Source organism: Ischnura elegans, chromosome 4 (assembly GCF_921293095.1).
Source record: "Ischnura elegans chromosome 4, ioIscEleg1.1, whole genome shotgun sequence".
Lineage (NCBI taxonomy): Eukaryota > Metazoa > Arthropoda > Insecta > Odonata > Coenagrionidae > Ischnura > Ischnura elegans.
This window is the reverse complement of record NC_060249.1, coordinates 24,628,256-24,646,282: the sequence shown is the minus strand read 5'-3', so window position 1 is coordinate 24,646,282 and position 18,027 is coordinate 24,628,256. Positions and strand designations below refer to the sequence as shown.

Genomic DNA, 18,027 nt, shown 5'->3' with positions numbered 1-18,027 from the left:
TTTCTCTCTGGAATTCTGTTGGCATTAAAGGAAAAGATGGATTATTATGCTAGACAAACAATTCCTAATGGGCAGCATATTTGAGCACCAAATTTATAAAATCAATAAAGGAAAAAAAAATTCAGCCATCAATATCTAAAACTTTCACTCTGAAAAATCTGAACTTACCATCATCAGAGAGGCTTCCTCCTGAGGTAGATTGTGTCCTACTTTCTGTACTGGATTTCTTTGGAGTAGATGTAACCACAAGAGCATTTTCTTCAATGACAGAATTAAGAAATGCTGATGTTCCAAGCCTCATAGTAAGCACTTTCTTCCTCAGATAATCACTGGATGACTCAGAGGACTTCTTCTTGTCTGTGAAGCAGTAAAACAACAACATAAAAATCTAAACAATCATTTTAGCATAAAAACTCCATGATAGCTACACTTTCCTGAAAATATAATGTTCATGAAAAAAATTCAGCATCACTGTGTATGGCATTACATATCTACATCTATATTTTTCCCTGACTTTTCCCGGGTTTCACACAAAATATTTTGATTTTCCAGTCTCATTCTTCTTTAATCAAATACTAATGATTGAAATTCCTGTCAACTGTGCTTGCTAAAAAGGCCAGTTTAAACTAGTGTTGACAAATATTACTCCTTTGCGAAAACTAACATACAGCAGTGTCCAATGAGTGACTCCCTGAGCCACTTTCGGACAAAACGACTTTTTGCTGGCCGCCGTCCATGGCATGGGTCTGTGCTTTGAAATAACCATAGGTCTTTATGGATGCCTTCAAACGACTCAAATCGCATCATTGATGGCACAGCACTGTAGACCACCACAGTGGTCTGCAAGGCACTCATTTCAATCTACGGCAAAGTGTGAAATACACACAATGCTACCTTGAGAACACTTTCAGACGAGACGACTTTTTGCCAGCTGCCGTTAACGGCATGGCCCATGAAATTGAGACAGCTTTCAGACGAGACAACTCTCTGTATTTCACGGAAATTCATGAAACGCCCCCACCAATTCCATTCATACTTGAAAAGATGGTGGTGTACTACGGCAAAGGAACAAGTGCAAATTTTCGGTGCCATCGTGGCCTAGGAACCAAGTAATATCATGAATATGTTCCAATTCAATTAATTCTATGCACTGAGGAAGATAAGAAACCTAGCTAATGCATAGTTCAGTTTAAAAAATCTTTGATCTCAGGAATGTGAAAAAAAAATTGATAACAATAGCAAAAAATGCAAGAGTGAATTTAAGGGTTATCTTGCACCTTATGGAAAAACCACATGAAGTTACTGTCGAAGATTTGAATGTAATTTTTTATTTGACTGAAATGAATTGATTTTGTGTATAACATTCCGATACTTTGAATAAAGAATAAAATTAATTTATACAGCAACAATAACTTATGTTATCCTCAATTCTCCAACTGATATAAGGTCCTGGCAGTTATCACCCATGGAGCAAGAGCTGATAAATATATCAGACTAGATTTGGCAAGATAAATTGAGGTCAAACCAGATATTGAATTTTCTCTTTGAACATGTTTTTTTATGTGCTCAACAGGATAGTTATGAACGAGGAGAAATGATTGGTTACAATTTGAGCCACATGTGAAATAGATCCACAATAGTATACCATAATAAGATACACAGAGCAAAGGAATCCTCATTTATAAAGTAAAACAATTTTAAAACTGCTTTTAAGTAACTTAAAGAGTAATAATTTAAAATTTCAATCTAAATTATTCTAGAAAATTCAAAAATTACTTCGTAGCAATCTCTTTACATTAACATCACGGTTATTTTACAATATCACAAATGCATATCATTTTTACAGCATCCAAATTATTAACTCCTAATTTAAAAATAAATTCAAATATTATTTCATAATCATTTTGAAGTAAAATTACTATATTTTTGCAATAAAAAAACATAAAATAGCTTCCAAATGAATTCATATATGTGCCTTGAACAAATATGAATTATTTTGAAATGATGAAAAAACATGAATTCTGCCAATTCCTTTAAATTCATTCTACAATTATGTCATATTTTTTTCAAAAATATTTTCAATTTTTCTTTATCACTTTAGAATTAAAAAGGACTACAAATACGTTATGAGTAAGATAACATTGGAATAAAATAAAATTAGTTAAGATACAGATAAAATTTCTGCCTACGTTTCAATTAAACGGCACATAAATGTGAACATGTGAGACCAGAAATTGGATTTTTTTAGGCTACATATTGAGAAGTGTAGTTATCCTGCAGCATTCAGCACTTCATGAATATTTTGGGTTACCACATAATCGTCACAAACTTTTCCCTGCACGTGTGATGCAGCTGGGGCTGAAAAAATTTCGCTGCCTGCGGGAAGCAAATGGGGCAAAATTCTTGAACATTTCCTGACTTCATAACAGTAAAATTGACACTTAACATTATATCATTACATTAGAAATTTATTCGCCATGGCAAAGAATTTGTCATGCAAGTTAGGCTCAAAGTGCAAGGTACCTGTACTTGTTCTATACACATATAGTGCACAAACGGTGCACAGTCAACATGCATGCAAGTTGACAGGGATAGTGTGACTGCCGCTGGAGATCGCCGTTGCTGTAGCCGATTACCCACAATGGTGCAGTAGCAACTTACTTCACATCTCAACCACAGTCACATCGGCTAACTCCAAAGGCGCCAAATTTGAAATTTTGGGCACACTTGAATTTTTTGATTAGGCATTTTGATTTGATTAGGTTTGCGTAGCTGAAAGTTCGTAAATTGGATGTTCGTAATTTGTAGTACCTTTTATTATTTACCATACACAAAAAATAAAAATATATTCTTGGTCTTACTTTTATGGTGCAAGGCTTTGATGATGAATAATTCATTGCTTAACTTAGATCACTGCAAATACGCCACTAAAGAAATACATAATTTCATTAATAAACCATAGTTATCCATAAAAATGAGCCACTATGCATGAGTGCACCTAATAGAAGGGTAAATTATTAGCCTCTTACCTCTCAGAGGTGACAATTTAGGTTGCACATCCGTTTTCTTCTCCGTAGGTTCCGGTAATACTTCATCCTGTTTCAGCAATAATTCATTGGTAAATTTTTCACTTGAAAACAATGGCCGACGCTTAGGAACACCACTTTTATCTGTTTATCATGGAAAAGAAAATAGCCTTATTACACAGGGGCTTATAAAACTAACAAAATGTTAAATTCAGGAACAATGCATACCAGGTATTGAAGTTCAAATTGTTAAAAATCTTCAGGTTATAAGTATTCAGTCTCCATGAAAACCAAAGTAATGTTTTACAGTAGTTGAAATAAGTAAAATGTTACAACAGATATACTTACAGATGGAAACTGAATCATATCCATGGAATGAATCTAGCATACATATTTCAATAATTTATATTAAATTTAGGGATTGGAATACAGTGCAACCTCGATAAAACGACACCCCACTGTGCACCAATAAACACTCGCTCTAGCGAATTATCCCTTTACCGGAGGTGGAGCAAATAATAGCCAATATACATGTTGCGAAAAGTTAAACAGGAACAGGAGTGGTGCGGCGACAGATAAATTTCTATCCGATAAACGTAAGTATAAATCCAGACGAAAGGTGATGATTTTTTGCATCACTAAATTTCCTTACTCAAACGACGACTTCCTATTCAAACAATTTATAAGCCCCGCACTGAATAAAATCGTGCAAAGCATTGTTTTGTCAATCATTATGCCAAAACACAACCGACGAAGCCATTTTTCTATGCACTAATTAGTGCATTTACATAATCATTCTATTATTTTGGTATTTTCCACTGAAAATTCAAAAATTAACTAATAAAACTGTATCGCGGTTATTTAATTCCCCAAATGTTTCGATTGGTGTATGTTTATTGTTCCTGTACATTAAGCGGCAGTGAAGTGAAATGATGTATTGCATTTGTTTCTGCAGTCAAAAACGGTGGAAGGTTGTATAACGTTCCTGCCTTGGAAGACTTTTTCTATCAGATAATGTAATATCTTCATTATCTACGGTAAAAAGTTTGCTAAGCTTGAAAAAAAGATGTGATTAAAATTGCCGTTGTTAAAAAAAAGTTCCTTTTTGAGTGTTACGCTCGCGACGTATTTGAAATTATTTTATTTTATTTTTTTTATTTTATTTTATTTTCAAACCACCGGATACAGCTCTTATTGGCCATTTTACACCGGGGTGTTCAACAAATGTAACAGGTAAGCGTACACAAACAACCATGCCCTGGACCAGGGAAACCTACCCAGGCGGGACTCGAACCCGCGACCTCTTGTTTGGTAGGCGAGAACGTTACCCCGCCGCCACCGAGGCCGACACCGAGTTTGCCACGGCACTGCAAACGAGAGTCAGTTCTGTGAGTTCTTCCAGCAGCCACCAGGGGATGCTCGGCTACCCACGTGACGGAAGAGAGCGCCAGTACGACTCCGACCACTGACGCGAATAGTTCACCCTTGTGAATCCGCAACGGAGAATAAATACGTCCATCCGGACAATTCACGCTCAGTATCATTGCATCGCACATCCTACATCATCGCTAAGGCGCACTACATACCTTTAGAGGCATCATTGCAAGAAATACCTCGTACTGCAAGGATTTTGTCGGGGAGTAGGATGTAAAAAAAGTTCCGTTTCGTCTATGTTATATCACGCGGGGAATACTCCTTTAGATACTTATGATCGGAGTCCTTTCTTCCACGACTTCGGGTTTACACCGCAGGCATCACCAGCAATTATGAGGGGAGATTTGGTGCTTTGCATTAGTATAATCAACCTTCCGAACTCTTGAAATTCTCAATTCGCAATCTATCCCTGAAATACTCCGCTTTAGGCTTAGGCGTAGCCCCTTTCTCATGAGTTCCCGCAGATTGGAGTGGGCAAAACCACCCGAACAAAGCTCCTTATAACTCTACATAGTCTGCATTCCTTGAGCGCTTTTGTTTTATTTTTTAATTGTGAAGAGCGAATAGGAAGATAAATTAATTTTGACACTCTCATATTACTCCTTTATTTTCTCGCTTAGACGTGTTTGGTGTTTTTTTGGCCATGGTGTGTTCCATCAAATGCTTTCTATTCATGCAACTCATGGACGTACGGTTATGCTGACGACAGCTTTCTGCCGCCCGAGGAACAAAAGAAGATCAAGCATTCGCGAATGCTAATGCCACAATATTTTCACCAAAATTAACTATTTATTTATCGAACGACAGTTTACCACATAAATTTGAGACTGAGCACTCCATTAACTTCATTTCTGACAGATCGCTAACAATTACAGAGATTAAGGAGTCTTGATGTAAGTTTTTCCGGTAGTGAAACCCTCGCTATGGCGAGAGCCAACACCAAAAGGGCCTCGTAAAAACGAATTTTTTAACAAGCTTATTATAGGGTCAATTGACGGTGCATCGGCTATCTATCGTAATACCGGGAGTGTCGCTATAGCCCGTACTTGCTTTAACGAGGTTCCACTGTAGTTTGGAGAAATAGCTATTAAAAAAATTAATAAGATTTTTTTTGTCTTAAGTGATATCATTCAATATGATCAACTCAAAATAAAATTAATCGATAATCCAAGAAGAAGAAAACATTTTCCTAAGTTTAGGGGTGCCTAACCAGGTGGTAACATGTAACAATGCAACTGTCTTTGACAATACTTATATTGTAGTGTTAGCCTCGACTTGATATGAGATAGGATAGAGGAATGAAATTTTTCCTTAACAGCTTGTTATTGCTAGGAATGCGATAAATCAGGAAATCGGTTCATAAACAAATTATTCTGAAGAATAATACATTTACAGTGAATATGGAACCATTGTGGTGCTTATTTTTAACCTTTCCACAGTGAGGTTTGTTATCACACGTATTAGTAGTGGCCTCCTTTGTATAACACTTAATTCTAGTAAAACTTAATAAATAAATTGAATTTATAATGCATAGCAAAAGTGAGAATAATTCATTCAATTTTTATTTAGACTTGTTGAATACATGCACTGAAGTTTGTATACATAGTCATGTGAGTAAATAAGTTTTAATTCATTACAGTAGAACTTCTTTGGTAAGTTTTTGAAGGGACCACAAAAAATGAACGTGCTATCCAGGAAAATGTGCTAACCAGAGAAGTAAATAATAGAATTTAGAGTCATTGCAATCCGTGGAAAAGTCGTCATAATTACAGTTACTGTCCGAAGTTCTTGTAGGATTGCCTTCCTGAACTCTTTCCACATTTAAAATCAAGAAAATTAGCGCTAAACTGGCAAAAAAATACCATGTGAACGAGAATCACAATGTTTTCATAGATTTCCCAAAGACAATTTCCCATACACATGTTGTCATTCTCCAGTGATTTGTGTCATGTTTTAAGAGGACAAGTTAAGCTAGGTCATTTCTTCTTTCTCAGAGATTATTTGTAGAAAATGACGATAACCCTAAGTATATAAATTGGTAGTTTTAAAAATAATAAAAATTGAGCAACATTCTTTTAACCATAAATCCCGGCAACAGTCATACACATACATTCTTGGAATGAACCCATATCGATGAATATATCAATTCATATATCGATATTGACATGACGATTATTATTGACAAGACAATTAAAGATTATTGTAAGAAGATTTTTCAATTCTAAATTTGAAATTCTCCAAAAAAAATTGTTCAATGTAGTCTGGTTTCTATTTCTAGAACCGAGATAGATTATTTTTGCGTTAAGTTTCGCATGGAGATCCAAAGCATCGTCTGCTCCCACAACTCTTGTCAAGTAAAGACGCGCGTACTCCTCGCATTGAGTAATACATTTTGGATGCATCACGGTCGTGGAAAGAAAGACTTGGGATGAATGTAAGAAGGTCAATGGCTGATAATAATTAAGTAACTAATGAATTCGGAGGTTTACACACTCGGAAGATACTAGGAAATAATTTGCGGTTGACTTCATATCAAATAAATGAGCGTACTACTCAGGAAAGCACCACTATTTAAAGCTAACTAACCAAATAATTTTGCTCAGATGGTACCGGGAGAAATCGCCATGCTAAAGAGGAATGTACTAACCAAGTTCCTCTGTATACTCCTTGACATTCAACATAATTTTTATTAAGTCCTAGTTTGATTAAAGGATGAAAGCAACTGTGCTTTAATTCAATGACACATGTGCACATCAAATGATAAGTAAGAGTTAATACAAATGAAAACTAATATTTCTCCCTCAGAATACACCTATTGGCATAAGCACTTTCAGGGGGATCACAAGCTCCCCCTCCCCCCCCCACCCGACGCTTAAAATATGGACAAGAATTATAATACTGTGCCAATATCAGTAGGAAACATAAAGGGAAACTGCTAATATTACATACATAACTTATAAATACTGTGTGTCCTCGTTTAACGTCGTCCCGTTTAACGTTGTTTCACGATAACGTTGTCCAAAAATTGAAACCCTTGATCATTTAACGTCGTTATTGCTTCGCGATAACGTTGTTCAAATTATGCGCGACGAAAAAAAATGAATGGCGAATAGGACGCAAGCGCATCTGATGTACAGTAAATATTACTATATTAATGCGATTGGTAATTTTCGTTCGACAGAAAAGGTTGGCGTGGGTAGCGTATGTTAAATATGCATCTAAGCGAATAATTATCGCTTCATTTACCCATTATCCGTATATTTTTCTGATGCCAACCGAAAAAAATGTCCACGAAGAAGTGTGGCTATCCTGGTGGTTCTTCAGACGTGACGAAAAAACGGCGATATTAGAACAAAAACTTGGTATTATTAAAAGAATTGAAGAAGGTGCAACTGCTGGAGAGATCGGTCGAGTTTTAGGTTTGCAGGTCGAGTTTTCACAATTAAAATTTCTTCTGTTACTGAAAATATCGATGTTTCACCATTACAATACTTTCTTTTTAGTTTTTATATTTCATTTAACAATGACTACTTCCCAACCTTTTTGTTATGGAAATTCGTTTCGTTTCGAATGAATCGTAATCATGCTGAAGTGAATAATCGGTAATGAATATTTCTCGCGATTTCCGCCGTGTTAAAGAATTCATATCATCACGAAAATTGACTCGCCCTTCATCCTCGTGCTTCCGAGTGTCAGATTCAGATTTTTTTCATTTTGGCCTGATTCAGGTGTCTCCCGATTGGTCACAAAGTCTGCTTAAAGTTACGGCTCCGATAATTGGCCTCCTTGGATTCTCGCCCGGGAAATTCTGGATTCTTTACGAAGAAATGGATTGTTAGGAACCAATTTAAATTTTTTACATTGTTTCTTATGGGAAACACTGCATCGTTTAACGTTGTTTCGCTTAACGTCGAGTTTTTCAGGAAAGAATCAACAACGTTAAACGAGGACTCACTGTATGTTCACAATATTAACTTTTAAATTAAAATATATTATATGCACAAATTACTAAACTACCTATAAAAATTACTGCACGAAATATTTTATATTTCTTAAAGTAATTGTTGCAGGTAGTTTTTAATCTCAAATATGAGAAGACCATTTTCCTGTCAGACCCTTATGCCCCCTCAGAAAAAAATTCTGGATGAGCACTTGCCTATTGGCATGGGATGTTGTGTGGAGCAACATATCTGTCTTTATTATCCACACATCTAGAACCTAGCCATGTTCTCATGCACAATGAGCAATGTACTATGAGATAGACAACCTAAATTTAAATAATTACAAATGATGAGGGCTAACTCTATCCATAGGATTCACAGAAGTTAGTTCTAACCATGTCGATCTTAAAATATTCATATTCCTTTGTTGTTTTTAACAGAATTTTTAGGTAGATATCATCAACATTAGGATGGTATCGTTACCTAAACATGTGAATCACAAAATGAAAATCCATTCACCCGAGATTTTGATCAAGATTACTTCCAGAAATAAATTAATTACAATCTGATTTTTGTAAACTCGAAATGCAGCTAGCAAATTAGACACTGCACTGCAATTTCTGTGATGAAGAAATAATCTGGAAATCATGCATCTTTGCACTTCTAAGGTAATACCAATGCTTGAATATTGAAATGCGAGGTAAGAGATGATACGAAAGATACTGAAATCACCAACATATTGGAAACAATGCATCTCAAATGCATACTTACTAGCAACTATGTTTCTAAATCTCCACTGCAAAAGCGCTCAAAAATCACTATTTACAAATTTAAAAATAAAATTAAAATAAAATTGGCAATAATTATCACCAGTTCCCCACCAGAATACCTGTGGCACTCAAAAGGGTTAGTAAAATATTCACTCTGCTAACCTAACTTACAACCTTATGAAATCCAAATAAAGAGAATTTACGACAGACACCAATAAAAACTTATGCACACATACCTGACTCACTATCACTGCTACTAACATGTAGACCATCGTTATTCATCTCCAATTTTTCAGCTTCAGGATTCAATTTTTGTCTTTTGTTACTCTTTCCAGGACCTTTAGCCATCTTCTTCTCTTTTGAAGGAGCTTCTCCATCCTCAGTTTCTAGCATATGAACCTTGGACTGATTCTGCTTGCTTGATTCACCTGTTTTCTTCTGAGCAGGCAATGCTTTTTCTACTTTTGCTGTATGTCCACGTTTCTTTTTTGGAGGGAAATTAGAGGACTCGCTACATTCCAATTGTTCAGGATTTGAGTCCGAACTTTTAATATCTGCCTGAACTTCACTTTGTGCATCACTGCTTTTCTTTGACTTCAAGGGAGGGCGTCCACGTTTTTTCTTCTTTGGAGGGCTTCCACTTTCGGGAGTTTCAGACGATTCACTCTGAGATTTTAACTGTCCCTTCATTTGTTGCCCAGCACCAACTTTAGATTTTGCACCCTTAGGCCTCCCACGTTTTCCTTTCACGGGAGGTGTCTCAAAATCTGTACTTTCTGATGGTACTAATTTTGAATTTTTTGAAACATACACTTTTGAAGCGATGGTTTCACCTTTGCGTACAGTGTCACTATTATCCGATGAATCTCCTTGAGATGGTGGGTTTCCCCTTTGCAGTTCCAAGGCTTTGCTCTTTGCTGATTTTGGCCTTCCACGTTTTACCTTTTCTTGAGGGCCATCAGATTCTGTCATATCTGAGGACTTGGTGTCAGAACCTGCTTTGCCTCTAACATTTCCAAGTTTTATCCCAGATTTTACGGCAACTCCAGTAGTTTCACCAGCAGATTTCCTTGACCTCTTCCTGCTAATGGGAGTTTTTGCATGGACAGAGATTACACTGGCCTGTCTTTGGCCAATGCTTCCATCTACATCCTCAGAACTACTTTCAGTTTGAGCTCTACAATGCTTCCGTGACACATGCTTTCCCAGCTTTGTAGAGGAAGAGAGGTTTTGTTTTAACTTCATGGCAGACGATTTTTTGGTTTGTATGCCCTTTTTCACACTCTTCCTCATAGTTCCTCTACATTGCGAAGAATCTTTTTTATAGGTAACTCTGTTTTTTATGTTTGCCATTTCAGACTTCTTGACGTACTTTTTTACTTTCCCTCTAACTATGCTTCTGGAGTCAAAGCTATCCTGTTGTAGATATGAATCATTGCGGGACTGAATCAATGACTGAATGTTTCGTCTACGGTCATAGTCAGTAGGCCCACTCATATCAGCCACCATTTCATCTTGGGATTCATGATCTGAATAATACGAACCTTCACTTCCACTTTTCACCCTACAACTCTCTTCCATAACCTCCTTCCTTGGTATCCGCCCGCGCTTGTGTTGTAGATTATCTTCTGCTTGGTTTCCGTACAAGGCACTCATATTCCTACTTACATCTTCATCATCCCCCAATTCGTATTCATCTTGTTCATACTGATCATTCGAATGAAAGGACCCTTCATGTCTGACCCTTGAATCTTCTTCTAAAAATCCACTCATTTGCATTTGATTTTGGACATGAAAATGGCTTGTACTCAAATTATCAGGATTGTCAAAACTCTCATTCAATTCTTCACCACCACTTATGGCCCTATGTCTCCAGTTCCTGTTACGGTGTCTGTTTGTTTTAAACTCACGATCATATTCCTCATCCTCATCTTGATCCACTACCACATTACTTTCATCATAGCCACCAGCTTCGGAACCTGACATATCCCCCATACTTCTAAAACTGCCTTCATCCAGATGGTCCTGTACGAAGGATTCACTGCATTGCTCAGTATTTTTTGATCTTGCCACACTAATTACCGGTTCTCCTTCATCGCTATAATCAGATCTATAACTCTGTTTCCTGTTGCGGTTGTGACGGATAGAATTCGGTCTTCTCTGTCTCCCAGGCAGATTTTCTTTGTCGTAGTCATTTTCATCTACTTTGAGCAAAGAGTCGATAATTGCCTCAGTTTTGTTCAATGATTCATCTTCATTTTCATCTTGTCTTAATGCTTGTTTGCCAAGAGATTTACAGCCAGCCACATCAGAAAGCATTCTATCACCTCCAACGGCAATGTCCATATCGGCCCCAACTGGCTTCTTTCTTCCACCCTTACCAGGCAAGTTTCTTTGGACTATAAAGAAAACAAAATGCACATTAAAAATGTTAATCACAAAATAGTTTCAATGAGAACTAGGTTACAAGGGAGTACACTCTAACACAAAGTTATTTCTCAGTGGTTCACATGTACTCAGAGGCTAGAAGATCTTTTACCCACCCTCAAAAATCTTTGGCTGCCTCTAATTTATACAGATATTGGAAAGGCACACATGCTCTCTTCTGCTCATTCAGAGAACAGATAGCAAATGATATTCCAAACACAGGAGAAGATGAAAAATAATAATAATTCAATGCATAATTTTTAAAAAATTAATATTTTACTTTCTATAAACCATTAACTTGCTTTGATAAGAACAAAAGAGAGCAAAAAAGTATTTGCAAGATTTTTTAAGTTGATATGTTATTTATGAAGCATAGTACATGTTATTTGTTCATCGGTTTAATAAAGTAGCCAAAACTTTTACCTTCAAGCCTCTCCTGTTGAACAACTGATGGATTCTTAGGCATTCTTTTCCCATAGTTGTCAGCATCTTCATCATCATCACTCACTATCTCTGAAATGTCAACAAAAGACCCATGTGAGCAAGGCAATTTATAAGCAAGGGCAAAGTCCATTAAGGATTGATTATTACAAAATTTTAAATGGCTAGCAACTTTGTAATAAAAACAAGGTCAAAATTCTTCAGGCAAAAGTAAGTATGTATGTATGTTACTACTATGCATTATCAAAAGCTAACATTGGCACTGATAAATGCATCTAAAGATATAAAGTGTCTTACCTAAGGGTTCATAATCATAACCATGACTTTTTATATGCTGAGGATATCTTGATACTCCCCTGCTTCTACCTTCTTTCAATGAAAACCGTAGTGACTCTGAAAAGTGTTTCCTGTTTCGATTTCCCATTCTGTAAAAAATATAAAAATGAACTTTAGAGTGCCTCAATCTACTGAGAGAAAACATTTCATTGAATTAGAATTTTTTTAAATAAGATGTTTTTGAGCCATTTTGGAGATATAAGATTAATATGTAATTGAAAATTTTAACACACAAAATATTTCCTGGCAGAATAAAATCTGAAAATACCGTATATCTCCGAATATAGTCCCCCCCCTAATTTTGAGACCTCAGTTTTGGGAAAAATTTTAAAATGCAAAGGAAGGCAATTTTTCTGTGGTTAGCAAGTTAAGATTCTAGAGTCGATAAAAACTATTATTTTCTGTGAACATTAAGAACATCTCTGTTCACATACTTTCCATCACAACAAAATAACTATACCTAAAACATGTTGTGAACCATTGCATGCATCAGTAATTTATAGTTCCTTAACCAGATGTAATAAAGAAATGAGAAATTTTTTTAAGTATCCAAGGCTATTGTATTTTTTTAAACATTCACAAATTATTAATATTTTTGATTTCCAAATGACTACAGACAATGTCAATATATAAGCTTTAACTTAAAGCCCATAAATAGTATTGCATTTGGCCCTGAAACTTCCTTAGATCCAGTGTAACACACCCATCAAGTCATCACAAATCCAAGTGACTAGAAGAATTTAGGAAATCTAAATAAAATTGTGTTAAATAAATTATAAATATTATAAAAATATTGCCATCAAATGCCTGCTAAGCAAAATAATTAAACTACAGGATTTACAAATATCAAAGTAATAAAATTAAGAAATAAACTTTTTACAACAAACATTGAAACTGAAAAAAAATATTATATTGATTTTCAATGCCTCGTTGCGAATCATTTCATAAGTTACACAAAGAGCTTCTGCTCTGCGTTTGCGCACAAATTCGACGATATTTTCCTCTAATTCTTTTATCTGCCGCATCGAGACCCCCGAAATGACTTCCGTGATGTATTAGCGCTTTGCAAGCGAGGTAACTTCTCTTTCCAAAGTCGCACCGACTTTCTTTCCACGCCAAATTTTTCAGCCGCCATATGAATACTATGATTTACGGCGTATTCTGCAACGGCTATTTTTAAATTGGCATTGAAACTCCGTCTTTGATGGCTTCTAATCTGCCGCAGGATTGATCCTCATCTTTCTACTTGATCCATCACCTCACTGTTGAGCGTAAAATTATTTTCAATAAAGAAAATATCGCGGAAATAATTGCGAAACGTTATGTGACGTAATTTATCGATCCTACTTACCCTGGCGAATTGAATATATTCCTCAATAAATTGATCACACTTTCGAAGCTGAGTCGCTGGATTTCGATCAAATGCAGTAATGCCGGCGCTTCTGGTTTAAAGTCGTCGATTATTGCACCTTTTCAGAAACAAATGCATCACCTATTGCGCATTCTTGTTCTGTGAAGGCGGTAAAGGCAGTGGTTGTAAACACGAACCGCACGGGCACGTATAGTAGCTACCGTAGCTACGGACGCAATGAAATGCTAAATCGTCACGAAAGGTTCACTTTATCTGTTTATTTTTCGCAATGATTTAAATCGTGTAACTATTAAATGAGCGACGGGTACATATACTATTGATTCAATTCTAGTGTTCGATTAATGTAATGATAGTGTGTGTTCAGTTTTGATATTAATTATTTACTGTTTTGCGTCATTAAGTGATCAGTGTCGATTGAATTATTCTAACAATACTTTTCCAAGAAAAATTAACGGCTACCCGATGGATTCCGTGAAAACGCATATTTGATATGCTATTTGAATCGGAAGAATGGTATCTTTACAACATTTGTGGTAAAAATTGTCTTAATTTCCGGTAAAACGTGGCAGTATTTACTCATATCTCCGATTATAATCCTCATAAATATACTCAAATAGAAAGACTACGAGAACATTAGCCATTATGCCGTTATTTATAACTTAATGGTCACCTTTAGTATGCTAAACTGGATTACACTCGATTATAGTCCCCCCCCGTTACTTTTCCGCGGCCATTTTTGGAAAAAAAGGGGGGACTATATTCGGAGATATACGGTAATGAAATTTAAAGAAAACTTTGTAATTCCAGAAGTATTCAATACAATTCGGTGCAAGTTTTAACGTGGCACGTCATCATCTGGTACAAATGCATAGAAGGCAGAGAATATATAGTCACACACAAAACTATTTCAAAAATTTTCAAAGACACAATGGTCTGAAGAGAGGGTCAAGGGATGGTATTCCCAGGGGAGGAGTTTGGCCAAGGAGGTGGGGAATGGGTGTAAGACCATGGAGAGGATTAGGGATTTCTGTACTTACATTGCCTTCAAAAAAGTCAATGGGAAGGTAGCGGCATTTGGGTCGAGTGGAAGGAAAGAGGGGAATACCAGTACTTCCACGAAAACATTGACATCTGAGGAAGTAGGAGAGGCAACGTTGGAAAAGGGTTTGTTTTCTCTTAGGTATGTAAGAAAGGTGGGTCTAGAAGGGGAGAGTGGGAAGGATACATTTAGTTAACAACATGTTCCTAATTTCGACACTTCTTAAAATTTCCAATTGCTCTTAGGCATCAAGTCTAGCAGGGCTATTCTGTATCTTGGGGGCGCTTTATTGCGCCGCCGCTATTTCCCTCTTTCCAATGGCATCGATTTTGATTCTGCAAATTGCATCGCGTTATATTACGCCGATTTTGGGGGGCGTAATATATCGCCCCCGTGAAATCTGTAGTCGGTATGAAAATTAGTGTAGGGCAAGTAATACAAGTCGAGTAACTCATTAAGTTATTTATAAATATCTAATTATTAGACATAGTAATGATTAAAATATCTTTTTTTATTATTCCATCGTTATCTAGCGGTCAGCGAAAGCCAATTTTAGGTTTTATGATATTACCTGCAAATCCAAGATCTCCGAGAGCAAGATACAAATGACGGTCGTAAACAGTTCCGCGCATTGCAGACGACGAAAATTTCTTACAGTATTTATGATCAAGCTCATCAGCAGAGAATGGGATTTAACATGAAAGTATCTCTCCTACCTTAATAAATGCCCTTGCGAGCATTCTATCACACCGCACAGACAGCACCGCTGCAATTGACAATGCATACTAATATTAACTAATAAGTACGTACCGTGATTTCCAACGGAAGAAAGGGGCAAATAAACAGAATGATTGCTCGAAACAAGGAAACATTTAATGAATTATTCATCATAAAACTGCATATATTTCATTTCAACATCATTCCTCTTGCGGCATATCACAAATTTACTCTGTACTAGTATATTTAGTCCGAGTCATATCAACGCTAATAGTTGTTTGAAGTAACATGGAAATGGTATCAAAATGCAAACATGATAACACTTCCATAATCATTGCTCGAGGAATTGGTATTAGAAACCGTAAAGTATGTCACACGAGTTCACAATCACAACACTCGCGATGATTCCTTCCATGACATCCGCGTAATCTAGAAAACAGCTGTTTTCCTCAACGGATGTATTTTAAATGGCCTAAAATGTGATTTCAAGTGACAAAAATGTTTTATAATTAAATAATTACCCATGTGGACAACTGTGGACATCGTAGAATTACGGTGAGCAATGAGACAAACGATGTAAACAAGCCGTGGCTGAAGATGAATGTACTAGTAAAAATAATTTCGTCACCACTAATCATAAGAGTATAATCATTACAGGCGTAGGTGAACGAATAGTGCGTAGCGGACGAAGTCCTCTTCAAGACAATTATACTTGTAAATTCCGATATATTAAGCTCAAAAATTGGCGATATTCTTCCGTCGTCGACTGTTGAATATAGACGCTTATTAGTTAGGCTAGAAAATATCCGATAGAAAAAGAGCAAAATCTCCAAGCACAAGCCACATCGTATTTTTAACTTCCTCCCGGGCTGCCGAGTATCCTGCTGCGTTTTCGGAGTGTCTCATTTGTTTATTGCAAAGAATCGAGAAATATGATTGGACGTGTACAAAACTCCGCCCCTGGTAGGGGCCGCTATCGGAATAACGCGAGCCAAATGCTGGCGTTATTGTCGATGCTATAAAGCAACCCCAAATTCCGCTTAGGGGCCGCTATTTTGAGATAGTGAATCGGGGGGGCGTAATATTGCGCCAGAAATAGCATCTTCGTCGTGATAGCAGAGCCGCTATCTGTTACAGAATAGCCCTATAGGTCCCATTCTGTCTAAATGTAGGATATCAGGTGTGAAGTCCCTACCGTGGTTCTCATCCAGCAGATGTTTGGCGAAGAGAGATGCCAGGTCCTTATTTTTGAGGCACGATTGATGTTCTTTCATTCCCTCATTAAACTTACGTCCAGTGTGGCCGACGTATGCTGCTCCACGTTAAACATTAAATATTTATGTGGACTCACAAAGTTTTCTTTACTTTTCATTATGTTAAGTAGATTCCATAAAGTCACAACTGAGACAAAAATTTTAAGTTTTCCCTTTAGAACACGATGAAATTTTTTTGGGTACAAAGAAGTCACCGCACTTTTAAGATCTTTAATTTTTTCTCAACTCATTGGCTTCCTATTCAGACCCTCTGAAAATCTGAAACCTCCCATTCGATTCCAAGTATCATTGTGTCTGTCAGTCAGTCAGTGTTCTTTAGTTTTATATATACATACAGTAAACTCTTGATTTTACGAAGTCAGTGGGACCGGAAAATTGGCACTTCGTAAAATCGAGTTTTGTAAATTCAAACCTTTTTCATAAGTCACGAAAAAAATGTTCGCTTTTGTTTCTTCCGCCGTTTTTTGTCTTTAGTGGTCTTATTTAAATGTTTTCGGTGGTTATTTTCGGTTTAATTCATAGAAAAGGCTTTTTGCTATGGATTTATGATGTGAAAAATCGTTAAATAAATTATACCACCATAAAATTCCCATTTCTTGTTCATACTTCAACATCAACGATCGCTAAAGAAATTCCCGACCAGTTTAGAAAACGTAATCAAATAATGAATTGCAATGTTTATTATAAGAATTAACAGTAATAAATTTGTGGTTAGGAGCCAATAGCTACTATTAAGTATGCAAAAGATAGATATTTGTTTCTGACACCCACGGAATTTTAGCGGCAGCCGGCCTAACTGCCATTTATGTCGCCCTCTATCGCTCAGTGACGAGAAAAAAAAGAAAAACAAGGATCTTAGCCCGTTTCCAAAATAACCTTCGTAAGTTAATACTTCGAGTTACTTCGTATTTTCAGCAGAATGTGCTCTATTTTCACTGAGATTCAATTACGATCATAAATAACGTAGGATGTGATTATCTTCTGGCGAATATTTGAAGTAAATTCTGTTTGAGTTCTCCGTCCGACTACTGTGTTCCATCATCTTCGCAGACGTTGCCATAAAAGACTTAATTCTTCATCAGGACTGTATTCTTCATACCGGGTGTGAGGTGACCTGTTCTTATAGTATGTTTCTCTCCTTTTATGCCGACAGGAGCAAGGTTCCAACCGGAAAACGACAGGAGAAACATCTTACAGTATCGGAGAAATATAGATAGAAACGTTATTATCCACATTGATTGTTTTCCTAC

General features: G+C 36.5%; 1 protein-coding gene across 3 annotated transcripts in view; it reads right to left on the bottom strand.

The window, feature by feature from the left end:
• Window positions 1–18,027, bottom strand: part of LOC124157159 — a 50,801-nt gene that overhangs the window by 9,533 nt on the left and 23,241 nt on the right. For all 3 annotated transcript variants that reach the window (XM_046531671.1, XM_046531672.1, XM_046531673.1), the window contains 5 exons: window positions 12,337–12,464; window positions 12,022–12,111; window positions 9,408–11,570; window positions 3,030–3,170; window positions 169–357 (listed from right to left, as the gene is read on the bottom strand). In XM_046531671.1, coding sequence (XP_046387627.1) covers window positions 169–357; window positions 3,030–3,170; window positions 9,408–11,570; window positions 12,022–12,111; window positions 12,337–12,464 — 2,711 coding nt within the window. The remainder of the gene's footprint in view (window positions 1–168; window positions 358–3,029; window positions 3,171–9,407; window positions 11,571–12,021; window positions 12,112–12,336; window positions 12,465–18,027) is intronic.